This window comes from Zootoca vivipara, chromosome 16, assembly GCF_963506605.1.
Source record: "Zootoca vivipara chromosome 16, rZooViv1.1, whole genome shotgun sequence".
In the NCBI taxonomy this organism is placed as follows: Eukaryota; Metazoa; Chordata; class Lepidosauria; order Squamata; family Lacertidae; genus Zootoca; species Zootoca vivipara.
Window position 1 is genome coordinate 26,315,236 of NC_083291.1, and position 26,970 is coordinate 26,342,205.

Consider the following 26,970-nt stretch of genomic DNA (forward strand, 5'->3'; position numbering starts at 1 on the left):
TGATTTCTGGCCAGTCCGAGAGAGAAAGCAAGCTGACATGCGTTGAAAATTAAACTGAGAAACTGGAAATCCATTAGAAAGATTCAACTTTGGCCTGTAGTTTTCTAACTAGCACCAAAAGCAACTCGATGATCCCCATAGAGTGCCCCAAATGACCCCAATTGCAGGCCTCTTTAAAGTCCCTGAAGTCCAACCCAGAACCAGCTGGGTTCCCACCCACCCCCTTTGGGTTGTTTTCCGGTGCAAGGGGAAGGGAGGGGATGGAGAAACGACAAATGCTCTGAGTGGCTTTCTGAACTTTACTGGCTTTTTTCAGTATTTTGAGAGTAAGAGTGAGGGCTCCCCCCCTTCTTCCTTCAGCTCTTCATTGCGTTAACACCTGGCGAGGAACTCATCTTTCAGAAAGAAAGAAGACAGAGGAAGAAAGAAAGAAAGAAAGAGAACGAAAGAGGTAATGACACAATTTCCCTGTTTTATAAACCAGTCCTATAATAAATCAGTGGTAGCAGGGTATTTTTGGCCAAGTGGCTTGATAATCTGACACATTCACCCCATCCCTGGCTAGTCCTTATGCAAGTTTATTTTATAGGGAGGTAAAAAAAAAAAAGAACATTCTCCCTCTTGATTATAGAAGATAGGTTGTCTTCTGCATTTTTGACAATGCACCATTTTCTCCCTGCAGCGATACAAACGTCACACGCACTGGTGCTAGCCTTAGCTTGTCGGCGAGGTCTCTAACCTTTTGCTTCTCTTCTTTGAGGGGTTTCATGTTCACCTTTTTACTGAAGGTTCTCTTTATAAACATAGAATCCGTTCGCATTTCTTAGTTCTTTTTGCATATTCTGTGAACGGTATTGAAGGCGGTGGTGGTGCGAGGATTGTGCTCGCCGTCTCCACTCCAAGCATTCATCTGAAGGCCCTCTCTGTGCATTTGGCAAGGCTTTGCAAAAATCGGAATTATTGATTACGGGTACAGAGCCAATGCACCAACTTTATTTGCACCTCTGAGAAAGCACATGGAGTGTGGGAACAGGGACATCAGGTGCATTCTTGATTCCCCATCTCTCTACCCGTTCAATGAATATTTTTACGACTAGAGCCACTGTGTGTCTCTCCGTATCCTTGCTCTGGCTTCTGCTGTGTAATTTGTAATCTGTGCAGCGTTTTTCTAGCTTTGCTTTTCCCGAGCTGCTCCCTATTTTATTCCTCATTTCACCTAATCATCTTTTTGTGTGTGTGTCTTTATGCAACCCCCCTCAATGCACCTTGGTCCCTGAAATGTCTGACTGAAATTTTTTCCAAGGCATTTGTTTCTTCTTGCCTTGAAAATTGCTTTAATCATCATCAGCCAAGACAGAAATCGCTGCTTTCGCACACTCACATTTCCTTCCATTTTAAGCAACGTTTCCCCCCAGTAGGGATCTCAACCGTCTCTTGCAGCTAGTGAGAGAATACCCTGAAATTCTACAGCCCTAACCAGAACACAGGATCCATCCAGGACATGTTGGTGCCTCAAGGAGAAAATCCAAATGGTAGACTTATAGAACACACAATTTAACAGGGAGGACAAACATGAAGATGTTCTCCTTTGCATGCTTCATTGAAATGAGGGGAGAATGTGCAAGGACATGTTATTGTGATTCAGCCCTTAATTTCAGTGGGCCTTTTGCATAATATTAATAGTTTTATAATAATTTAATTATTATATGCTGCCCATCTCACTGGTTTGCCCCAGCCACAACTAAAGATTGGAAAATTGTGACACTTTTAGATTCTTCAGGAAGAATGGGAGTTCCCTATAGAAGAGGTAGATGAGTTCCATTTCCATCCATGGCTATGAATCAGGGATAAGACTGTCTTGGTGGATTTTGCCTTGTAGATCGATTGTTTCAGTCTCCGACTCATCTGCTTTTAAAGATATCTGAAATGGTTGCTTCACCTTGTCTCATACTACAGCTAACTTCAGAAGCAAGTGAGATAAACATGTGTTAGATGATTAAAAAGCTATCGTTTTCACATACACCTTAATCAAATTTAAATCTGGATTCTGGTTTATTGGAAACCCTTTTCAGCATTCATATGTGCACAAAGAGAGTGCAACGGAGGCTGGCCAGTGACAAATCTACACATTTTCCCATAGGGGGACAAAGGTCTGCACTGCTGCCGCCCCCCTCTCTTCCACTTAGGATGCTATTTTGCCACTGCTTCTGACCTGCTGCCTAGGGCACATATCCCCTCTCACTCCCGCTTGATCCGAACCAGAGGCTGGCAGGGACATATGGCAGCATGTTTGAAAATGCTTTCATACTGCATCACTCATAGAGCCCCTTCTAAGTCCAGATGGATTTTGCTTTACAAATACTTCAGTGATGTCCTGATAGTCGAGCCACTAAAGTGGAAGCAAGGAGTTAACAGCACAGACCCTCCAAGTGTCCCTGTTTTCCAGGGACATCCCTGGTTTAGAAGCCATCCCAGTTTCTGATTTGATCCCAGAATGTCCCGTTTTTCCTTAGGATGTTCCTATTTTCATTGGAGAAATGTTGGAGGGTATGGAGTTATCCGACCTCCAAGCAGTCTGAAGGCAATCCTCTATAGGGAAGGGTCTTTCTTAAATGTTTTTTTTTATGTTTTTATATATGTTGGAAGCTGCCCAAAGTGGCTGGGGCAACCCAGTAATGTGTGTGGGGTAAACACAGTACAATTATCGTTATGGAATGGAACGTCCATATTTTAATCAGAAAAATGTTGACTGGTATAACAGCATAATAAAACAGAAATGCAGTGCAAAGAAAGAGACAAGATGAAAGAAAAGGGAAAACCTAAGGCAAAATAAAAAATGCATTGGGACATTATGTTTACTTGTTGTTGTTTAGTCGTGTCTGACTCTTCGTAACCCCATGGACCATAGCACGCCAGGCACTCCTGTCTTGCACTGCCTCCCGCAGTTTGGTCAAACTCCTAGTGCCCTCTATCTTTCCCAACATCAGGGTCTTTTCCAGGGAGTCTTCTCTTCTCATGAGGTGGCCAAAGTATTGGAGCCTCAGCTTCACGATCTGTCCTTCCAGTGAGCACTCAGGGCTGATTTCCATTTACAAGTAAATGTTTCCTTGTAGATGAGTATATTGATTCTAAAGCATATAACATAATTCTGTGCTGTACATAAATCAAATTGAAGATGGACTTTGCCAAATTATCATAAGGCATGCTTTTACTCTGGAGATTTTAGCAAATGTCCTTGGCCATTACAAGAACATTCTGTATGCTCAGAGGCATTGTGTTTGGAAGAACTCAGGTAGTAGATGTTGTTCCTCATTCTCTGTCTGATTGCTCTATTCATAAAGCGATTAGACTTGGGGATTTTCTTCCCCTCTTACTGTAGTTCCTTTTGACCCCATATCCAATCTGCAAAAAATTTCTGGTTTTTAACTGGCAAGTAAAGCTAGGCTGCTCATGTGAAAAGTAGTCTCTTTTATTATTAGCAGCAGGAAGGCAATTTTTAAGGAACATTCATGTGATAAGATTGCTTTATGCACACCTGACTTTTAATAATTCAGTTACGGATTTGCATTTAATTATGCTGTGCCTGTTTGGTTTTTGCATGGACAACGTGACAAACTAGCAGGCTGAATTCCTAAACACACACACACACACACAAACAAACAAACAAAACCACACACACATTGAAAGGCTAGGATGGTGCATAGTTCCCTCTTAACTAGCCTCTGGCAAGTAGGAAGCTACCGGTACTACCGTGGTTCTCGCAAAAGCAGTAACTAATAGCCCTTGAACATGGTATTATTGCCCCAAATAGGGTGCCAGTGCTAGATGCTTTGCATCTGCTGGATCCAATTTAAAGCTCCTCAGATTTCCCAAGGTGCCGGCACAGGGGTGGGGAATTCTCCAGTGAAGCCCCCTGGCCAGCAGAGATGCAAATGCAGCAATTAATCCACTGCTGCTTGTCTCCAGTCCCATCCTCACATTAGGATTGCTCTGCCCAACTGTAGTCCCTGTAGAGGTTTGCACTGTACAAGACCTACCATGCATTTGATGAAGTGGGATGTAATTCACGAAAGCTAATGCCGTAATAAAATCTGCACATGGGGAAAGAGGCAAAAATTTAGAAAATAAACAGCCAGCACTGTGTGGCAAGCGGATGCGTAAATTGGACAGTGCTAATATCAGACTTCAAAACTGTATAAATATAAAAAGAAATAAACAAGCTGGAACTCACATTTCTTGAGAAAAAGCTCGGGAATGAAATCCTTATAAATGCAATAAATGTAACTTTACTCAGCATCCTGATTTTTTTTTTTTAAAAAAAAATAGTTTTGTTTTCTTCAAATTTCCCACCATGTTTCAATCTCTGGCCCCAGATAGGGTCAAGAGAAAATTGAGGGTGAAGAAATAAAGCTCTTCCATTTCTGCTCCAGTCCTTCACGGCTCAATTTTTTTTACCACACATAGAACTAAGCACTGTAGGCTTCTCCAACACTCCAGAGGAACATATAAACTTTTATAGGACTCTCTGGTTTATGACAAACAGGATTCCCAGCCTCAGGCTTTTTCTCAGTGAGTAAGATCTGCGAGTGCAGACAGTGCTTTCTCTCAGCATGACAGAAAGGAACTCACTGTGTTCAGGTTTCTCGGCCACCATCAATCCAAAGAGGCATATGTGTTTCTGCTAGCCTAGGTTCTTTGGCTGCTGTGATGCAGGCGGGTAGTTAATCAGGGAACTGGCCACAAAGCACAACACACCAGCATTAAAGGAGAAATGAAACCTTTTCATGCAAGGAGATCCATTAAATGGCTTTGTAATAACAAATGGCCTACCGTGGGGCATCTGCCTGCGAATTTCAATCTCATGCAGTGCGGCATGAAAAAAAAAACCTAATTAGTGAAAGGCCTCATGTGATTGCAGCCAAGAGAAGCCTCTTGGTATCTCTATGGCATATCTGCATGGAACTGCTCTGGCCTTGCCACCTCCTGCTGGGGGCAGGAGTAGTATATTTAGCTACAAACTCTGTGGAAACCATTCAGAACGAATGTTGAATAAACAGGTCGTTTGGAAGCGGGATTGGATCCCGTTGAGATCAGTGAGACTTGTTTCTGAGTGAATGTATAGAGTAGTGGTTTGGGGTGTCTTTCCCCCCTTTCCTTCCACCTGAAACTTCACACCCCATCCTGTGAGGTCTGAGCAGGACTACAAGGCTGGCAGGAGCCCTGAACAGGAGGACTTGTCCTAGGAATAGGGATACGCAGCAACATTTTGTTGCTTCAGGTCTCACTTGCTAGTCTATTGTGCTAAGGGTACTATTGGGATATATATTAGTGTTTTTAAAATGCTTAAGTGTTACTTTTTGTATTTTTAACATTTACATATCCCTTAACACTTAAGCATTTTAGAAACACTATAATATATATCCCAATAGTACCCTTAGCACAGGCATCCCCAAACTTCGGCCCTCCAGATGTTTTGGACTACAATTCCCATCTTCCCCAACCACAGGACCTGTTAACCAGGGATCATGGGACTTGTAGGCCAAAACATCTGGAGGGCCGCAGTTTGGGGATGCCTGCCTTAGCACAATAGATGAAAAGCAATAGAACTTAAAACCAAGAGCCAGCCCAATACATTTTGCTACCTGAGGCAAAGGACAAGATGGCACCCTTCCTCATTCCATATTCAGAAACTGACTGGGTGGGCAGCACAATCCTACTCCATTCCCAGCACTGGTGACAGGATTGCCAGTGTTGCACCTGAGGCAACTGAAAGCGTCCAGCACAGGCTTTGCAGCATTCATAGCTCTGTCCACCAACGGAGAGGAACAGCTCACGGATTGAGAAGAAACAGCCAGGACAGCTGCCCCTGCTGCCCTGCAGCATCTGCCGCCTGAGGCCGTTGGCTCACTCTACCTAATGAGAGAACCGGTGCAGCCTAAAAGCTAGAGAGCGGTAACATTTTTGATCTTCATTTAACTCCCACACCCATCCAAATAGCCTGCAGATATCAAGCCACAGGAAAATCCTTCTGATTTAGGAAGAACTTACAGTACCTCACTGGCGAAGCTTGTAGGACATCAAACAGATCTCCCTAGGGAGCGAATACTACAAAGTGAGCACCATGACAAAGAAGAGGCTGCTCCTCGACTTCACAATTTTTATCTGGCTATAGTGTAGAATAAGGAGCAAGGCCGCTCTGGCAGGGCCGCTATAGGGAGGAATGTTATCGGCATCCATCTGTCTCAAGAGACAATGGAGTGCGCCTCGGGGTGAAGTCAAACCACTGCATTAGTAGCTCAGAAGTGACCTCCTTGGAGTGCAAGCCTAGGTAGTGTGTATGGAGGTCCTGGGCTGCCCAGGTGACAAGACCCTCCTCTTGGCCTCATTGATGGGGTCCAAAGGAAAGCAGAGCAATATGTTTGGTACCAGCTTGGCTGCAGGAGTTGCCAGGAGGTGTACAAGGCACTTCCAACCGTCTTAGGGACACCTCTCCAGATTTGTGTAGGGTTCAGCCCTTAGCCTTTTCTTCTCTTGAAGATATCCCACAAGGCAGCGGAGGTTTGGGTTCAGAGTTTTCCTTCTTCTAGATGGGCTACCTTTCCAGCCCCAGATAAGCCCCATCTGCCCCTCACTTCCCTCTACAGCACATGCAGAAACCACCTGCTTCTTGACCATTGGATCAACCATTGATCTCGTACGGGAGCCTATCTTTGCATGCAGAGGAACAGGAGTGTTAGCTTGGCCTCACAACTGTGAGTGCCTGGGACTGTGGGTGCAATGCAGCATGTGTGACCCTGGCGCTGAAATTTGTGGGGGGTGCCCAGCCCCTTCTTGGGTATTTTGTGGGTGCTCAAGCACCCAGGGCCCCAGGGAGTTGACATCTATGCAGGGGAAGTCCTTAACTCACCTACCTACCCTCTGCTGGTTTAGCTAGCCAGTCGAAGCCATTCCTGGGGTGTGGCCACTCTAGCAGCTTCTAGGAACCACGGGTGAGAGAGTGCAGGGTGGGACCAAAGGTGGATGAACTACCCCAGAAAGAGCATGATGTGTCCCCCACCAAAGGTACTACCATTTCCCTAGCACCTCATACACCCCCAGGAGGAATCAATTGTACGGTTTTACTGGTGCTCTTAGTACTTAATGCTATAGGCCAGGCATCCCCAAACTTCGGCCCTCCAGATGTTTTGGACTACAATTCACATCATCCCTGACCACTGGTCCTGTTAGCTAGGGATCATGGGAGTTGTAGGCCAAAACATCTGGAGGGCCACAAATTGGGGATGCCTGCTATAGACATTGAGCATAGAACCATAGTGATTTTTCATGCAGGGCTGGTCCGAAAAGCTACTTGATATTTTCTGAAAAAGCCCAGTTGCCCTTAACTACAGCACCTTCTCTTTTGGGTGCTTTCATTTTTAATCTCAAGCTCTTCCTGAGTATTTGGCCAGGCAGGTGATAGTATCTCCCCTGTACTTTCATGGAGTGAAACTGCAGTGGTAGATGTATACTAGAGACTTAAGTGGTATAAAGTGAATATTAATTTTCAGGGCTTGCCGTGGGAATGAAGGCGGAGAGTATTCTTCAAGAAAAGTCCTTAGTTCCATACAGCACAAAAGAAGTACTAGCACTGATTTGACATCTGTACTGTTAGAATGACTACATTTTTTAAAATTCACAAAAGCTGTATTTTGTGAATGTTTTCCAGCTGGTGTTTTGAAAAATGTTACCAAATATGGTATCAAGGCTGAAAATCCTAAGCACACTTACAAGAGCCATTGAACTCATTGGGATTTATTTAGTAAGCATGTGATGAATCACTTTGTAAAAAAAATTAAAATCAGTGAAGAGTCTTCTGAAACTTCTGCTGATTCTCCCCCCCCCCCCCGGGTCATTTATTATTTTTATTACTATTTGTATATATTTATAACCCGCCTTTTTCCCTGATGGAACTCAAGACGGCTTACAGATAAAAACAAGAACTGCTAAACACATAGAAAAATGGATCATTAAAATACAATTAAAATAGAATTAAAACAATTTACATATATAAAATCAATAATCAAAACATATCAATAAATTACAATAAAAACGTGAAGTGGAATTTAACCCTCAAAAGCTTGTGCCATAATAAATTTGGTACCATTTGAAGTTTGAGTAAACTAATAATAATAATAATAATAATAATAATAATAATAAATTTATACCCCGTCCTCCCTGGCCAACAGGGGGGCTAACATCAGGTATAAAAATAATTGATTAAAATACAACTTTAAAAACAGGATTAAAATACAACTTAAAATGCAGCCTCATTTCAGTGGAAGCCCAGATCAAAAACTGTTTGGGGAAAGAAAACGTCAAATCTTCACCAAGGCAAACTATCCAGACTGGTCCTACGTGGGCCAGAAAAAAGCCAGGGAAGTCCCCAAATAGGGTTCCAAAGGCCAGGCGGAACAACTCTGTCTTACAGGCCCTGCAGAAAGAAATCAGATCCTGCAACAGGATAAAATGCTAACAAATTTATTTAATTAATTTATTTAAATGCTAACAAATTTATTATGGCATACTTTCATGAGCTTGAGTATATTTCATCACGTGCATGATTTTTATCCACAGTTGGCTGTAACTATTTTAATTTATTCTCACTGTTTTCATTTCTCTCTCTACACCCATGTATATCCCCCATTCCAGTCAAATGAGGATAACATTTTATGTATTTGATGAAATAGACTTGAGTCAATGAAAGCATACCCTCCAAATGTCCTGATTTTCCAGGAACAGTCCCGGAATGGCAGAAGCCGTCACTATTTTCGTCAGTGAAAATGTTGGAGGGGATGGACTAGGATGTCCCTGTTTTCATCTGAGAAACATTGGAGGAGATGTGAAAGTCTTTGCCATAATACATTTATTAGTCTTTAAGGTGCTCGCAGTTTACTCAGAAGAAAGTCCCATTTAGTTCAATGGGATGTACTCCCAATCCCAAGTAAGTATTCATAGGAGTGTGGTCTTAGTTTACAATCACATTTCTGGCCATAGTATTGCTTTTGGTGGCAAAGACTTGGAGAACTAATGTCAGTAAATACGTAAAGGTTATGAAGATGTCAAAGAGAAAAACTTGATTGCTTCAGCATTCAAATTACAATGGAAACTTGCATATTAAAAATCAAGATCTTTATCGTATGGAAATGTATAGGACATCAACAACAAGTTTCATTATCACTGTAATTTTTCTTTTTCTTTTCCATTTCTGTGGACTTCGTAAAGTCATCAGTACCTTAACACACTCACAATCTGTTTAACAGTCAGATCATGATGTGGATTTTATTGGCATTAACAGATTTTCGCACAGTTCTTGGACGACTTATTTTTCCGGTGATTTTTTTTTGGGGGGGGCAGGTATTTATTTAATTACATCCCACATTTTGTTTTTTTTATAATAATATTTATTCATTTTATAAGCAAAAACAAACAAGCAAACACAAACACAAATATTACTTATAAATTCATAATTTTTCTTGAACAGTGATATGTGACTCCCCCCAGTCCCCTCTATCTGAATTTCATATCCAATCATCTTTGGCAGTTCCAAAATTCAATACCTCATCAAAATCTACCTTTATAAAAATATATTCTTTAAACTTAACCTATGCTCTACATTTACAATGATAGCCTCTAACACTTTCACTAAAGGTTATTCAATATTACAATATTTTCCAAGATATAACTTAAATTTCTTCCAATCTTCCTCCACCTCCTCTTCTTCCCGGTCGTGGAGTCTCCCAGTCAGTTCGGCAAGTTCCATAAAGTCCATCATCTTCATTTGCCAATCATCTATTGTTGGTACGTCTTGACTCTTCCAATTCTTTGCAAGTACAGTAGTGGCTACATCCCACATTTTGGCTGCAGTCCAAAAGCAGTTTGCAACATTTATAAAATGCAATAGATATGTAATAGAAACTATACCCTTTAAAGCTGCCTTCCTCAACCTAGTACCCTCCAGATGCTTTGAACGAGAGGCGTAGCAAGCCCAGGTGGTACCCGGTGCAGAATTTTTTTTGTCACACCCCCCCCCCCCCAACACGGCTCTGGCTCTGGTGAAAAGTGAAAAACATGAATTGCAAAAAAACCTAGAGCTTACAGAACAAAACCGACTTCAGATATGAAATCAGCATTGAAAGAACATATAAGAACAGTTGAAAAATCTAATGCAACAGAAAATAAAAAAAAAGTTCCCCAGTGGGGGGTGCCGAGTGTCACCCCCCTCTAGGGTGGCACCCGGGGCAACCCGCCCCATCACCCCCCTTGCTACGCCACTGTTTTGAACTACAATTCCCATCAGCACATGCTGTCTGAGGCTTATCATGGTAGTTGTAGTTTGAAACATCTGGCTGGAGAAGGCAGCTTTAGGCCACTGCAGTTGGTAAGGTAGACAGAGCACTAAGGGAAAGAGAAACATAGGGATGCTTAAGGTCTTGCCATATTATCAGTATGAGACATTCCCACAAGACAACACATTTCTGTCACATGTGAGTTTTAATGTGGAATAGAAACAGTACACACGGTGGCCAGTATTAGTTTTGTTTGCTTTGGGGACTGTTGTTGGCATCCGTCTGTCTCGAGAGACAATGTTGAAGTCAAACTGCTGAGTTAGCAACCCCCAAGTGACCTCCCTGGGGCATAAGCCTAAGCAGTGTGTATGGGGGTCCTGGGCTTCTCAGATGACATGACCCCCCCCCACAAGCCTCACTGATGTGGTCCAATGGAAAGCAGAGCAATACGTTTGGCACCAGCTTGGCTGCAGGAGTTGTGGGAATGAGGCGAACAAGGCGCCATCTAACCGCCTTAGGGACTCCTTTCTGGATTTGTGTGGGTTTACTCCTTAGCCTTTTCTTCTCCCAAAGATATCCCACAAGGCAGCGGATAATTAGGGTCAGAGTTTTCATTTTCCTAGATGGGCTACCTTCCCAGGTTGATGAGCCCCATCTGTCCCAGGTGACTAATTTAAAATTTTAAAATAAAATACAATAAAACACTGAACAGAATGTTCCACAATGTGGTTTTGAATTCGGACTCCAAATAATATTTACTTCCTCCCCCTGCCAGTGTTTAAAGTGTGTCTGTCTGCATGGTATGTGCTTGGTACTTGTCTCATTCCTTAATAATCATTTCAAGAGGGTGGCTACTTTTGCATCACCCAAGAAGTAAAGAAAATGGGAAATGCATCACCCAAAAAGAAGGGAACAGAGAACACAGACTTTTATAAAATTTGCATATGCTCATTTATATCATTCACCCAACATTCTATTATATATATATATATATATATATATATATATATATATATATATATGTATATGCATGGTCATAATAATAATCTAGTCATCAATAATGTCAAATCCAAAGTAGTAGACTTCAGGAAAAGAAAAAACACTGCATGGATGGCTTATAAATTCTAAAGAGCTAGAGCAGGTAAACCCTTACTGTTATATTGGCAGAACTTTATCAGGTTCATGATTCTGCACTTTGCAAATTAAGAAAAATGAACTGAAAGCAGTTGATTGTCTACAAACTGCTAAATTTTAGATACCCAGGGTCAATACACCCCATTTTAAGTATTTTCAAAGCAAAACAAATTTTTGGTGTGGAAATTTGGGGCTTTGCCGATCTTCCTGAAACGTTAAGAGTTCAAAGCCATTTTTTCAGTATGCTTTTCAGAGGTTCTAACTTTACCCCACTGTATCTAATCAGCTGAGAGTTGGGTATGGAAATTATTTCTGGTTTAATATGTTAGGATGGCTAATTATTAGTGCAGACTAAGCCAGATGATGAAAGACAGGCTTCTTAAGATCTGTCTAGACTGGAAACTGTTGGTTACAAAATATTTCAAAACTACTTCCAAACTTTGGATTTTCTGTACAGTACAGGCATTGAATCCATGGGGAAATGACACCAAAATTTCTTTAAATAAAGAATCTTGGATGTAGGCGCACAAACAGACATAATGGTCCTCAGATCCTCAAAAAATTGAAAGCAAAAGCAAAGCATCAGCATCAATATTAAAAAAAAGCAATTGCATTCCATAATAATGGCTTATCAGAAAGCTTTTAGCAGAGTCGTTCAGGCAACTGAGGATCAAAAGGGCAATAGGCATGAGAGGCTGAAGGCCAAGAACCTGTTTAGGCAGACCAGCATCAAAGGACCAGAAGGAAGTGCCGAATCAGAGGACAGACATTTGCTTGAAGGAGTGTCAGAGGACAATCCTCTCTTGAGGGGAGTCCTCTGGTTCGCTCTTCACCAACCTGGTGCCCTCCAGATGCTAATCTTCATCCACCCCAGCCACCAGGACAGCCATGCAGGAAGATTATTTCAGGCAAGTGATGGATGATTATTTAAATCAGCCTTCCTCAACCTGTTGCGCCCCCGCCAGAGCCATGTTGGCTGAGGCTGATGGGAGTTGTTGTCCTAAGCCAGGTTGGTGAAGACTGATCTAGCTGAAGGGCTGCCTCACCCAATTCTTGTTTAAAGATAATGAATGCTAAGAAGGGGATCAGGAGCCTGACAGTTGTCCACCAGCAGTTAACACCTGGGCAGCAGACGAAACAGGGACACGTCACCTGTGTGCCTTGCTTAGTTCCCCACACCGTTGAAGCCCCTGGCAGTTGCCTCTAGGTAGAAATGAAAATGTCAGGAGACATGACCAAGGATCTCTCAGGTCTCATCTTATTTTGGCCGTAAGGTCTACTGCGCTCCAGGCTTCAGATTAATGTTGCGGGCTGGAAATGGCAAATATCTTGTTTTCGTCCTGGAGGGTGGTGTGGAAGAAACAGAAACCCCACAGAAAGAGCCCCGCAAGCAGAGCCTCTTATCATTTCTCAGCAGGTTCCTGAACAAAAACCTCAGCCACAAACAAGAGCAGAGCAAGAAAAAACCACAAGGCCATGGGGGCGGGCTGAGAAAAACACAGAAAGGGTTGTGCATGAGCACACAAACACATGACAAAAGACCTTGTTTATGTAACCCTTGCACACACAAAGGAGCGGTTAAGAGTCCTGTATTGTATTTCTCCACAAAATAAAAAGCAGGTTGCATACCTGCGGCTTTATAGGTCATGCTTTGCCTTCTCTGCTTAGGAGAGAGGAACACAGCATAGAGCCTTGTCCCTGCTGTCAGTGATATACCAAGCAACCCCGTGGAAATTGCTCTTCTCCTCCTTGAAGAGGCTACACAGTACAGCCTGTCCTGTCATTCCACTGAGAGACCAGCTTCAGTTTCATCAGTGCCCAACACCACCTTGGATTTAAACCTCAGTGCCACCAACTATATGTGCCAAACTAGCCGCCAAGTGAGCTTCTAAAGAACTTAAAAAGTATAAGATCCCAGCAGACACAGGCATTCTGCATCGGTCTCAGCGGAGCCTAAGCTCTGGGGAAGAGGCATGGAAAGAGCTGCTCCTCTACTCCATCCAATGGTACTATTTATCCCAGTTCCTTTCTTGGACCCTTCACTAACACAACTGCATAGTCAATAGTAGATGCCAATGCTGCTGTCTCAACCAGAGTCTATGCTCCAGAAGTTTTTATATGCCTTTCATTTAGTGTTCATTTGCAACCTCTGGCAGAATTACTATGCTGGCTGGATTTTGGATTCTGTGTTGGAGGGAGATAACTTGCAATGGTAGGCTTGCCTTCTCCTAAAATTCAGGATGTTTCTCCTGTGAGGAAGGCACACCAAGGGAAATGTCCCTTTTGCCCTTTTATATCAAATACTATCCTTAGGATTCAGAACAAGAAAAAAAACTTATTTCGTTTAGATTAACAGACAGGTGGGATTTCTGTCTGTCTCTCATTCACACACAAACATACATGTACATTAGATACTCCTTAGTGAGTTCACCTTTCTGATTGATCCAGACAGGATACCCAATCAATCAAAACCTTTATTGGCATCATTTTCAAACATTTAAAATACATAGTCCAGTACGATCACGTCGCAAACTCAAACACAGGATACCCCTACCTCAACCACTAGATAGGCTTGGCACCATCAATTTGGCAGTAACCTCTGTCATTTTCTTTGTGACATTGTTGGCCCCACCTTAGCATCCTACACTGTCAACGTTGGCTTCATCACAACTGTCCACCATATTGTGGCCACCTCTGGCAGTCTCTCCAACTGTGGTCCCAGTTAATATATGCTATGACTGCAGCATCAATACTATTGCATCTGCTGTCACATCTACCTGATGCAACCTCTTGCAACCACTTCACCATGGTAGCTCCTCCAGAGACGACAGCTCAGCTTCTCAGCATTCACCTTCTTTACATGAATCTGCCTTGTGTTCCAAGGAAGCCACTAAATTATTTGACTGTGATCAGCACATTGTATATGTGACCCAAAACCAATCACTCTACTAACTAGAGCATGTAAACCTTTACTCAGAGAACATCCTTCAGGTAGCATAGGCTCCGAGTCAAAACTGCAACAAGCCTCTACTGTGATCCACCGACCTGTGTTCCAGTTTGTTTCAGCAAAAACAGTACCATTAGCCTTGCTTATGCTCCCAGTTCTCATGCAGGGAACTAGACAGCTCTGAGATAAACTCTCGTACCTCCTTTCCATTATTCAGATTTGACAATATTATAATAAGAGCCTTGTTGGATGATACCAAAGGCCCATCTAGTCCAACATCCTCTTCTCACAGTGGTCAACCAAAGGCTGATGGGAAGCCAGCAAGCTGGACCTGAGCACAACAGCGCTCTCCCCGCTTGTGCTTCCCAGCAACAGGTATTCAGAGGCTTACTGCTGTTTGTTGGTTGGTTGGTTGGTTTGACGCCCATCTGGCTGGGTTGCCCTAGCTACTCTGGACGGCTTCCAACAAATCCAACAAATTAAAAACATTAAGCACAGTAAAAAAAAAAAATCAAACATTAAAAACTTCCCTATACAGGGATGCCTTCGGCTGTCTTCTAAAATTGTGTAGTTCTTTATCTCTTTAACATCTGATGGGAGGGCGTTCTGCAGGACTGTGCAACTACCAAGAAGGTCCTCTGGGTGGTTCCCTGTAACCTCACTTCTCGCAGTGAGGGAACCACCAGAAGGCCCTCCGAGCTGGACCTCAGTGTCCGAGCTGAATGATGGGGGTGGAGATGCTCCTTCAGGTATACAGGGCCAAGGCCATTTAGGGCTTTAAAGGTCAGCCCCAACCCTTTGAATTGTGCTTGGAAATGTGCTTCCAACAGTAGGGACAGAACATAGCCAGCGTGGCCGCAATGCGCTCTACGTGGGGCTACTTTTGAAGGTGACCCGGAAACTGCAATTAATCCAGAATGCGGCAGCTAGAGTGGTGACTGGGAGTGGCCGCCGGAACCACATAACACCAGTCCTGAGAGATCTACATTGGCTCCCAGTATGTTTCCGAGCACAATTCAAAGTGTTGGTGTTGACCTTTAAAGCCCTAAACGGCCTCGGTCCCGCATACCTGAAGGAGCGTCTCCACCCCCATCATTCAGTCCGGACACTGAGATCCAGCACCGAGGACCTTCTGCTGGTTCCCTCATTGTGAGAAGTGAGGTTACAGGGAACCAGACAGAGGGCCTTCTCGGTAGTGGCACCCGCCCTGTGGAATGCCCTTCCATCAGATGTCAGGGAAATAAGCAGCTATCCTATTTTTAAAAGACATCTGAAGGCAGCCCTGTTTAGGGAAGTTTTAAATATTTAATGCTGTATTGTTTTAATACTCCATTGGGAGCCGCCCAGAGTGGCTGGGGAGACTCAGCCAGATGGCCGGGGTACAAATAATAAATTATTATTATTACCGTTGTTGTTGATGTTGATGATGATGATGATACTTATCCTCCAGGAATTTTTTCTAATCCTCTTTTAAAGCTGCCCACATTGAAGGCTATTACTGACTTGTGAGAGTGAATTCCATAGTTTAACATGCCTGTATATAGAAGTACAGGGACCCAGGTGGCGCTGTGGTTAAACCACTGAGCCTAGGGCTTGCTGATCAGAAGGTCGGCGGTTCGAATCCGTGTGACAGAGTGAGCTCCCGTTGCTTGGTCCCAGCTCCTGCCAACCTAGCAGTTCAAAAGCACATCAAAATGCAAGTAGATAAATAGGAACCGCTACAGCGGGAAGGTAAACGGCGTTTCCATGTGCTGCTCTGGTTTGCCAGAAGCGGCTTTGTCATGCTGGCCACATGACCTGGAAGCTATACGCCGGCTCCCTCGGCCAATAATGCGAGATGAGCGCGCAACCCCAGAGTCGGTCACGACTGGACCTAATGGTCAGGGGTCCCTTTACCTTTATATAGAAGTACAGTACTTCCTTTTCTCTGTCCAGAGTCTTCCAACATCCAACTTCATTGGATGGTGCTAGTAATATGGGAGAGGGGAAAACAGTTTTCCTTCTCCACCCATGCATAATCTCTTGCCACATGTCCTCTACCTATTTTCTAAACTAAAAATCTCCTTATGTGGCAGCATTTCCTCATGGGGGGGGGGGAAATACACACAAAGTACATGTGGCTTTCTTTTTCAACACCCTAACTCCCTTGCTGTCAGTCCTGTTTTATTCCTCGCCCATGCTGGTTTCCCACATATTGAACTTTCAAAATTGTGCAGAGCTAGATTAATACTTCCTCTGGGGAAATGTGCCAAACTTTTATGCTATACTCAAGGAAACTCAAAAGAAGCTTTTAAAAGCTAACCTTCACCTTTCAAAGAGACGGTTGGCACAGCCTGCCATGCAGCCGAGTATCACTGGAAGGCAATTTTACTATCTGGACAAAGGATGAAGGGCAGGAAGACCTATTCTAAATTTTCAGGATGATAAGTTATTTATCCAACTAAGGAAGTTTCGGACGGTCTGTCTTGCTGAGATCTTAACACTCATCAGCAATTCAGCATGATTGAGCTCTGTGACTTCAAGGTTGCATAGTTTCCTTTTACTGTACCTACACATGACACTGTTATTTGTTATTTTGCCATGAGGGACACTTTGCCATGAGGGACACTTGCTCATGTTGTCTTCTTTGGTTTCACCAGCACACCTGGTTGGTTTTTGGTTTTGCTTTGCTTTGTTTGTTTGTTTTACAAAATGCATAGTGGTATAGTCACTGCATTCCTTTGGAGATGGACCATAGCTGCCAGTAAGTGATAGAGGACATGTTATGAAAGCAAAGGTTTCCCAGATTCAGTCTTTAGTATCTCTACTTAAAAGGAACAGGTAAGCAGGTGGTATAGAAGGCCTCTGCTGTAGACCCTAGATATCCACTGCCAGTTGGAGTAGCGTACTGGACTAGGCAGAAAAGTTCCCTGACCTGGTGAATATGAGTTTTACTGGGAAGGAGTGTGGCTCAGGGTTCAAGCATCTGTTCGGCATGCAGAAGGACCTGGTTTTGAAATCTTAGAATCTGAGAATCTGAAGAAAAAGCAGCAAAACCAAGTGCTTCAACAGCAAGGAGTGCACCCTCATGCTGGGCAAGAGCTTTGAGAGGCAGCTAAACTGCGCCTTCCACACCATACACTGTGAGTGAGAGAACAGATGCTATTACGTTGGAAGCAAGAATGTTAACAGACCTATATCCAGTGGTACCTCTGGTTATGAACTTAATTAACCTGAAACCGTTCTTAACCTGAGGTACCACTTTAGCTAATGGAGCCTCCCACTGCCGCCACAACGATTTCCTGTTCTCATCCTGAAGTAAAGTTCTTAACCTGAGGTACTACTTCCCAAGTCTGTAACCTGAAGTGTTTGTAACCCGAGGTGTTTGTAACCCGAGGTACCACTGTATCTGTTTTAATGTAACCAAGTAGTGCCAAATCAGAAATTTTAAAAGCAAGTTAAAAGTTAGTTTTCTCTCTTTTTTTAGATGGGGGGGGGAGGAGGTTGTTGATGGAATTTAATTTATTTGTAGGATAGCTCAGTGGGTAGCGCATGAGACTCTTAATCTCAGGGTTGTGAGTTCGAGCCACATGTTGGATAAATGATTCCTGTATTGCAGGGGGATGGACTAGATGACCCCTGGGTACCTCCAACTCTACATTTTTATTATTCTACGATTCTAGCTCAGGGGAGCGCCTTCCTCCACTCAATGTCACCTGCTACAGATTGCAGCCAACCAGCTTACCATGTGGCTAAAGCTAAAGATTTCTCTAAAAAATTTTGCCTAGGTATTACATATACAGTTTACTGTATAACATATTGCGTGTCGTGTCCTCTACCCAGGGGTTGCTGCATATGCAAAAGTACTGATCTCTAGGGATTTTCTTAAATCTCCCTTCCAGAAAATTAGATTTCATAGTCTGAAAATACAGGGCTGTAAGTGCTTTGCAAAGAAAAATATGAAGTTAGCTCTGGTATGATTTTAAGGTGGGGAATGTATTGGAACAACTGAATAAAGTAATGGCATCCAGCTCCTCTTCTGAAAGCAGATTTTAGAGCTACGCTTTAATATTGCAACTGTTAAGTTGGTTTTTGGCAGCAAAAAGGCCTCTGGACCAGGTCCACATTTTCTCCATAATAATTTACTATTAGCTTCTCGAGGAGTTTTGGGAGGATGAGCAAGACTGTTCCACTATACACAATCGGATCAGTTCATTTACCAAGTACGGTATCTTGGTTTTTAAAAATAAGACAAAATAGCCCTCAATTTGAAGTATGGCAGCAAGGCAACAGAGTCTCACAACCACTCCTTGCATCTGTGGTCCAGTGAAGTGTAGGGATGATAATTTAGAACAACGGGGAGCAAAAAAGGGGTCCCATTGGAACTGTGAACAAATTTCACACATTTAAAGATTCCATTCATATTGATTTCATTATCAAAAATCAAAATTACCCAAATGGGATTAATACAACTATAATTCACTATTTGGAATGGTTTTATTAATTACATGCGGGTAATTCTGTCCCCCTCCCAATGAAATAAATATGAAAATTATATTATAATTCATTCGGTTTGCAGCAGCAAATCTTGCCCCAGTCACACCACCCTAGTTCCTTTGCTGAACAGGTATCAGTGGCAGCCATACATCTCCCATAATGACGACCTGATAGAGAGGACCAGCTTCCAAATGGCTAACTGCACACCAGGGCATATTATCATCAATCAGTTGACTATTTTCTGTCTGTGTATTGTGTATGATATATTAAGGGAAGAAACCACTGCTGATTTCACTGATACAAGATTTTTGACCTTTCCCTGCTAGGATCCCTTAGACAGAATACCGAGTCTCCAGTAAGCACAGGGGGAAAGCTCTACCGATGGATATGATCTTGAGATGCCTTCTTGTTTCCTTTGTCCTTCCCCTGGGTAAGTTCTCTTCAGTAGGCACACATAGTGCCAGAGTCACCAACACAGGTGTTTTGCTCTGAGTAGAAATATAATGAAAGCTGAAAATGCAAAGTTAGCTAGCTGTGTTGGTCCACATAGGAACCATTTCCATATGACCCATGTTCTCCCTTGCCATGGCCCATACTGTGTTCTTACTATTGCTCTACATCAGGCATCCCCAAACTGCGGCCCTCCAGATGTTTTGGCCTACAACTCCCATGATCCCTAGCTAACAGAACCAGTGGTCGGGGAAGATGGGAATTGTAGTCCAAAACATCTGGAGGGCCGAAGTTTGGGGGTGCCTGCTCTACATTGTTACTACAAAAAAGACCTGCACACCCTTTGACTATATTGCACTGGATTGCTGGGTTCAATATCTCCTGCTCACAGAAGGCTGACTTCTCTTGGTAACAAATTATTTGGGGGGGGGGGCGGCAGACAAATATAGCAGAGATTTTCAGGAACAGATTTAGTAGTTGTTGTGGTTCCAGAGACTTGGGGTGACCCATATGGTTGACAGTAGTTGAACTCCTGTAATGCTGACTTCAGCACTCAAAAGCAAGTTTCCATGCTGGCTGCAAATCTGGTCAATTTGGTTTAAAACCAGGCGTAAGAGCTCCTGCAGAAATCAGAAGAATTACTGTGGCAGTCCTTTGTACTGCTTTTTACTCTGGGGGTTGATCAAATTCTCAGTATTAAATCCAAATTGATGCATTTTCCAGTGACACTTGAGTTACCTAAAGAAACAGTTAAATAAAAGATATTAAGAAAAAGAGAACATAGATGCAAGCATATACAAAAATGAAGGTACTATAAATTCCAAAGATGGTGTAGTGCAATAGTTAAGATTGTAAGCTTTGGTCTGGGAAACCCCAGAATTCAGTGCAGAGGGGAGAATTCTGTTGACCTGTTTTTATTTTTCCATGTGGTTTTGTTTTTGTGTTTTTCGAACCTGTGTATCTTTCAGGTGTGATGCTTCATGGGAGTGAAGTGCATTACATAGATGCTACTTATGGGCAAGAAGTTACCCTTCCTTGCCAAGTTGGTATACCGGTAGTTAACCCGAGCATTCCAGTGATCTGGAAATATAAATCACAAGAAATAATTAAATATCAGCGTGGACTACTTTTAAGAGGTAAAAATCCAATTGTACAATTCATCATGCATTTAAAAGAGGGAAGGCAGAACCTTTGCTCTCTGATAAAAAGCTTTACCGTAACTCTCTGTGACTCCACTTCTTTCCAAGGTCCCTCATCAACAGCATCATACTCGTTAAAGAATCCAGAGAAAAGGGATTACTCTTTAATTATCAGAAATGGAAAGTATACAGAAATGGAAGGACAGTATACATGTGAAGCACATGGGGAAATAAAAACTACTATTCTTAACTTGTGGAGCGGTGAGTGATGTGATATGGAGAAAGAAGAAAAGTTAAATGTCAACTCCTTTTCCCCTGTCCCATCTTCCTGCACTTGCTTGGGGAGAAGGACAGGGGAGAGCCCTAGGTAAAAACAATTAACCTAATAAGGCTCCCCACCTCCCCTTCATAGTAAAAGGACCTTCAGATGAATACCTCCTGGAGGGCGACATTACACAACTGGAACTGTCTTCCTTGGACATGTCGACGAAAGTTGAGTGGTTTGGCCCCAACAAGTCAAAAATAACGGATAAAAAAGTGCGATGGACTCTACAAAATAAAGATCGGAGGCTGCAGATAAAGGACCTTAAAGCTCGGGAGGACCAAGGGACCTGGGAATGTATCATTAGTCGTAGTAGGCTTCGCATCACCCATGATGTCAAAGTGATAGGTAGGAAAAATCACTGACCTCGTCGGTTCTTTTCCTTGCAGAAGAACCAACATCAACAACTGTATTAATGTTATGTGGAGGAGGAAGCGGGAGAAGCGTGCCCCATCCCTATCCCATTTGTTTCCTTCCACAAGTTGGAAGGTGACCATCTGCAGCAGGGAGCCTAAGTGAGCAGAAAATCAGGGTTATAAAATGCATCAGTAGCCTACCCTTAAAAAACAAAACAAAAAAAAACCTGCTTCCCCGTTCGCCACTGCAGACAGTCACCATCCAACTCACAGTGATGGGGACAGCCTGAAGAGGTCTTATGCATCATGGTTAATTCTGCCAAGTTGTACAACATTATAAAGGGAACCGTAAAAGATGTTGTAGTGACTGTGTGATGCTTCCAGGCCGACCGAGTTGAAGGCTGGAATCGCCATCATTTGTTCAATCACTCATTTTTATAGATATTCCAGAGGACATTGTTGCCAGATCGTTTTCTGTGCAAACCCACTTCTCTCTGTTTTGTTTTTTTGCAATAAAACTCAGTTGCATGACCTCTCTTTCTTTTGTGGACAAGTAAAATGTTTTTAAGGCCTTTCAGGAAACTTGTACCTTTAATGGAAAGTTGGTCCTGCATGTTCCTTGTTCCTTGTTGACTGATTAATACTAGGTGGGGGGTTGAGCAGCACTTTAATTGTCCCTTGAATAGTCTTTCTTAATTACTTCAGTGCCAGTTTCTGTTACCACCTGGCCCCCTTGCCTTTAAATGGTGCATTTGCCAAACATTGGAGATGAGATCTTTGAGTACTTGATGGTGATGATGCAGACACTTTTTCATTTTCATAGCTTTTTCTTTGCAGAGTCTACTTGGTTTAGGGAACCCAGAAATAGGTGGAGATAACACAAGTAAGGCCTCTCTAGAATTCTGTAAGGGGAAGAGAGTTTCTCCCTACTCTTTACTGAGGAAAATGGTAATTATTTATTCCTGTTTTTTTCTGTCTTAAAATCAGGTTTTGTTAATTCACTGGATGGAGATACGAGGTATGTAGCTGTTAATAGCACAGTTGTCCTTTCATGTGAATTGAACATTGACTTCCAAGAGATCCCAAAGAACATCCTAAGAAACCCAGTTTTGAAATGGACAAACAATAACAAGACCATTGTGGAGGTTGACTTAAACAATTTCAACAGTTCCCTACTTCAGCAAAAGATAGACAAGGTCCAGTTTGAGCATGCTGGAGAGCACAAGTGCAGTATTGGATTTACACGGAGGAATTTGAGTAAGACCACCCACTTGGTAGTGATGAAAGGTAAGAATAGGTCTTGATCACTTTGTGTTATGTTGTATACAAGGACCACACTTGCAAAAACTATCCCATCTAGACCTGATGAAACTTCTGGTTGAAAAACAGAAACAATTCCCGGGAACTCCTAAAACTTTGGGCAAAAATAGATGTGAGGTCAAAACAAACAAAAACTCTGAAGCAACTAAAGGGTGCTCTGATTTGGATTGGAACAACGGCACTGGTAGAGAGTGTGTTTTGATGGTTTGGTCAGCCCAGCTCAAGACAGTTTGCTGCCTGTTTGGTTTGGTGCCGTTTTGTGCTGCAGACCCCGCTTTCCCTGCCACCCCCACCCAACTGAGTAATTGACACTCAAACCAGGGTCCCAAGTAAAAGGGCCAGAAACACAACCTCATCTGATTGACTGCAAACCAGTGCCAAAGTGGAGTTCTGCTTTGGTGGGGTTTTTGCCACACTTAAAAGTGCCTCCGCTTGTGTGTTTGGAGGGTGGCGAAAGGACCCAGGACAATATGCCAAACCAGGATATAAGCTGGTGCCCAAAATATGGACAGCATACACTGTCTTCCACTGCATTGTGAACCTCTGAATACAGTGGTGCCTCGCTAGACGAATTTAATTCGTTCCACTGGTCTTTTCTTATAACGAAAAATTCGTCTAGCGAATCCCATAGGAATGCATTGAAATTTTTTTGCCCATAGGAACGCATTAATTGAATTTCAATGCATTCCTATGGGAAACCGTGATTCGCTAGACGAATTTTTCGTAAAACGAATTTGTCTAGCGAGGCAACCTCCACTAGAAAAAACCTTTCGTTAAGCGGAAATTTCGTTAAGCAGGGCATTCGTTAAGCGAGGCACCACTGTAAAGCCGATTGAGTTGTACCACCTCAAGTCTGTGTGTCGATCCAAGTGTTTCTGCCTTTCCATTGGGAGGAGCCATGAGTCAGGCAGCCTAGAACCTTAGATCATAAGATGAATGTGTCTCTTGTAGCAATGAGCATATCCAGCATGGATGCTTGGCATTCTCTCCTGAGCTTTGTGGAAATGGGACCCCCTGTGAATGTTCCTTTCTTGTCTTCCCTGCAGTTTCTGCTGACCGCCCTAGACTTGATTCCAAAGAAAATGTGACCCTCTGCTGTCACGTCTCTGCTCCTGATCTTTCTAAGGCTCAGTTGTGCTGGAATAAAAGGCGTGACTCACCCAAATGTGAAACTCACCTTCCAGAGGGCAAATTTTGTTATGAGGCCACAAGTGCAGGGGAGTGGAAGTGCAGCCTCGTGGTAGAGGACGAAGAGAAGCTCAGTATGATCTACTTTGTGGGTATGTTCCAGAAGTAGTAGCCATGGCAGCCCATTGCAGCAAAACCCACAAGGTCTTTTCACTTTAATGATGTAACTTATTTAGAATGGCATTTGTTTTCGTGGGCCAAAGCATACTTCATCAGATGCATGTGGCTTTGCTAATTTTCAGCGCAGTGAGTTTTACTCATGGTAGACCCATTGAAATCGATGAAGTTAGGTCCATTGATTTCTACTCTGGGCAAAACTTTGACTATACCACCCTGTATCATTTGTTTCCATCCTATACAGTGGTACCTCTACTTACGAATTTAATGCGTTCTGAACGCACATTTGTAAGTCGAAAAAAATTGTACGTCGAATCCCATAGGAATGCATTGGGAGAAAAAATTTGTAAGTAGAAGCAACCCTATCTAAAAATTCGTAAGTAGAAAAAATCCTATCTAAACCGCATCCAAGATGGCGGACGGAGCTCCATTCGTAAGTAGAAACATTTGTAAGTAGAGTTATTCGTAAGTAGAGGTACCACTGTATTATTTATTTCCATTTCATATGTATATCCTCCTCTCATCTCAACTCTCCTTTTTGCCACAGATGAGGCCTCGACTGCTATGGCGAATTCTTCATTCCCACTGACTTACATAGCCATTGGAGCTGGTGTGATGTTGCTGCTGTTGATCATCATAGGCGTGTGTGTGTTCAGTTCCAAAACTGTTAAACAGAAAAGGGTGAGTGGATATGTGCTTATAAATGGAAAGGGGAGGGGGGCGGAAATACTTGCACATACAGAAGTCCGTGGAAGAGAACTTGGAAGAACATAAAACTCTGCTTTATTTTTTGGCAGCGGAGAGCAAGGAGGATGGCTCAAGCCAGGCAGCACTTGCTTGAAAAGAAGACTTGTCAGTGTCATAAGTATGTACCAAAGCACTCAGCAGATACCCTGCAGTGACTTAAAGGAGGACCCTTTGTCACTTATTTTTCCAAGTCTTCCTCGGGGAAAGGGGACTAGGAGCCAACAAGAGCAGCTGATGACACTTGTTATCATTCTCTACCAAGAGACAAGACAGATTCAAGAGAACAGGGTTATTTCTCTTTTAATGCCACCTTTAGCGGTTTCGTTTTGCAGTAATGGACCAAAATGAAAATAGCCTCAGAAATGATAAACAAGCTCTCAGCATCACCAGTTAAAATTTGTCCTCTACCCCGTTAATCAACTGAAGTTCTACTTGAAAATCTACCAGTTAAACCAAGTAAAGCTTGCATGAACATGAGAATAAGGACCTGAACACATGCGAGCATTATTTAGCTGTATATCCACTTTCCCCCTCATTCAAATTACACTGGAGTGTTCCATACCCAGACATACTTGAATTTGTATATGAGGAGCAACTTCTGCCTCTCCTGTTCATTCCAGTAGCATCTCCTTTTGGGGTTTGTGTCTGCCTTCTAATCTGTTAAATCTGCTATGATGATTAAGTATCAATAGGGTGAGACCCAGGTGGCGCTGTGGTTAAACCACTGAGCCTAGGGCTTGCCGATCAGAAGGTCGGCGGTTCGAATCCCTGTGACGGGGTGAGCTCCTGTTGCTTGGTCCCAGCTCCTGCCAACCTAGCAGTTCGAAAGCACGTCAAAATGCAAGTAGATAAATAGGAACCGCTACAGCGGGAAGGTAAACGGCGTTTCCATTGTGCTGCTCTGGTTCACCAGAAGCGGCTTTGTCATGCTGGCCACATGACCTGGAAGCTATACGCCGGCTCCCTCGGCCAATAATGCGAGATGAGCGCGCAACCCCAGAGTCGGTCACGACTGGACCTAATGGTCAGGGGTCCCTTTTCCTTTACCTTTATCAATAGGGCATGTGCACTGATATCTGTGCAATATCTGGTGTATTTTCCCCCCTTTTGATATCTTGGTTGTGCACAGGACTAGAAAATGGCTCATGCAAACCACCTTAAAAATTTGACATGATTTCCTTGACTTTTTCTGGTTTGGTGCAAATCCTAGGGATCAAAACAGTGAAAAAACGGTATGCTCCTCGATGCAAGGATTTTTGTTAGTGTGACAAATTGAAGCACTTTTGGAATGTTTATTCCTACCCGGCTGGCAAAGAGTTAACCCACCTCCAGCCTGACTGACATAGAACTCTGATGGGGGCGGGACTGTGCCCGGTTAAAAAGGAGGGAGTGTCGGTTTGGTCAGTTAGGAGGGAGAGGGAGGAGGGTGTGGTGGCTTGTATGAAGAAAGTGAAGAGGCTAGGAAAACTTAAAGTTAAATGTTTGACTGAGGTTTTTTTTTGTACAACTGGAACAAGGCAAATAAATACATGAAACGTTAAAGAAACACTTATGCTTTTAAAACAATAAAACTTCATCTCTGTTTTGCCAAAAAGGTTCGTCCTTATTTGTCCAGCGAGGTACCAGGACTCACAGCCGTGGTGGCTCAAGAGAGGGCAAAACTCACCTCAGGCAGGGAGGTGGCAGTTTGTGTCCTGGGGTTACACGGGGGAGGCTTTGTAGGGTAACCTGAGGTGCCAAGAAGTTGCCAGAGTGAAAAGGGCAAACTTTTACAGTGGGGAATCAAACTGAGGGAGACCCTTTACTGTAGGCAAGAGGTTATTCCATCGGACAGCCTAGAGTTCCCTAAGGTACCAGGCCACGTAAGCTGGAAGGCTCTCCTTACTAAGAAACCCACTAGTAAAAGGGGTTTATTTTTGAGGCGGCAGGAGAAGAGGGTGGGTGTTTTCCCCTCTGGATTCCTGTGCCGCAGTGATAGTAAGAGAGAGTGGGACACTGGTCGTCACAGTTAGGGAGGACAGACTTTTTGGTGGCGGGCGGGGGGCAGAAGCTAAGATTTGTATTGATTTTTAGTGATGTGGAAAGCAGCTCCCCACCCCTCCTCCCGGCTATCCTCATGTGCTCCTCCTTTCAGGAGTGCTCAAAATAGTTGGGAGCATAGCCATAAAAGAAATGAAGCAATTGTAGATTTTCAGCACACTTCAGATTAATTTGTGTAGAATTTTTTTTATGTGGTTTGCTTATGCATTTTTCTGGTTTTGTGCAAATTTGGAGGGTCAAAGTGGGGGGATATAGTTCAGAAGAGTGCTGCAAATAGTTACAAGCATGCTCAGAAAAGAAGCGAAAGCACTGAGGGAAGTCGTGCGCATGGAGCGGGGGGGTAGCAGAAAATGGCAAGTGATCCACTCACCCCAAAACACCAAATCAAAATTGTCTGTGACCCCAATTG

At 43.2% G+C, this 26,970-nt stretch overlaps 1 protein-coding gene across 1 annotated transcript; it reads left to right on the forward strand.

Annotated features, from left to right (window-relative positions):
• The first annotated feature begins 326 nt into the window (after positions 1 to 326).
• On the forward strand, positions 327 to 26,307 carry LOC118097870 (T-cell surface glycoprotein CD4-like). The gene is made up of 9 exons (XM_060268912.1): positions 327 to 451; positions 19,209 to 19,312; positions 20,301 to 20,468; positions 20,580 to 20,732; positions 20,884 to 21,141; positions 22,137 to 22,436; positions 23,516 to 23,749; positions 24,322 to 24,455; positions 24,572 to 26,307. The coding sequence occupies exons 2-9, from the start codon at positions 19,264 to 19,266 to the stop codon at positions 24,674 to 24,676; spliced, it is 1,401 nt and encodes a 466-aa protein (XP_060124895.1). The 5' UTR covers positions 327 to 451; positions 19,209 to 19,263; the 3' UTR covers positions 24,677 to 26,307.
• Positions 26,308 to 26,970: the final 663 nt, after the last annotated feature.

Bases quoted from the DNA above. Each gene is read 5' to 3' on its own strand.
- LOC118097870 (XM_060268912.1), top strand. From the start codon at position 19,264: ATGGATATGATCTTGAGATGCCTTCTTGTTTCCTTTGTCCTTCCCCTG. The intron at 20,733-20,883 runs GTGAGTGATGTG...TCCCCTTCATAG, and splicing joins TATTCTTAACTTGTGGAGCG to TAAAAGGACCTTCAGATGAA. The intron at 22,437-23,515 runs GTAAGAATAGGT...TCTTCCCTGCAG, and splicing joins CCACTTGGTAGTGATGAAAG to TTTCTGCTGACCGCCCTAGA.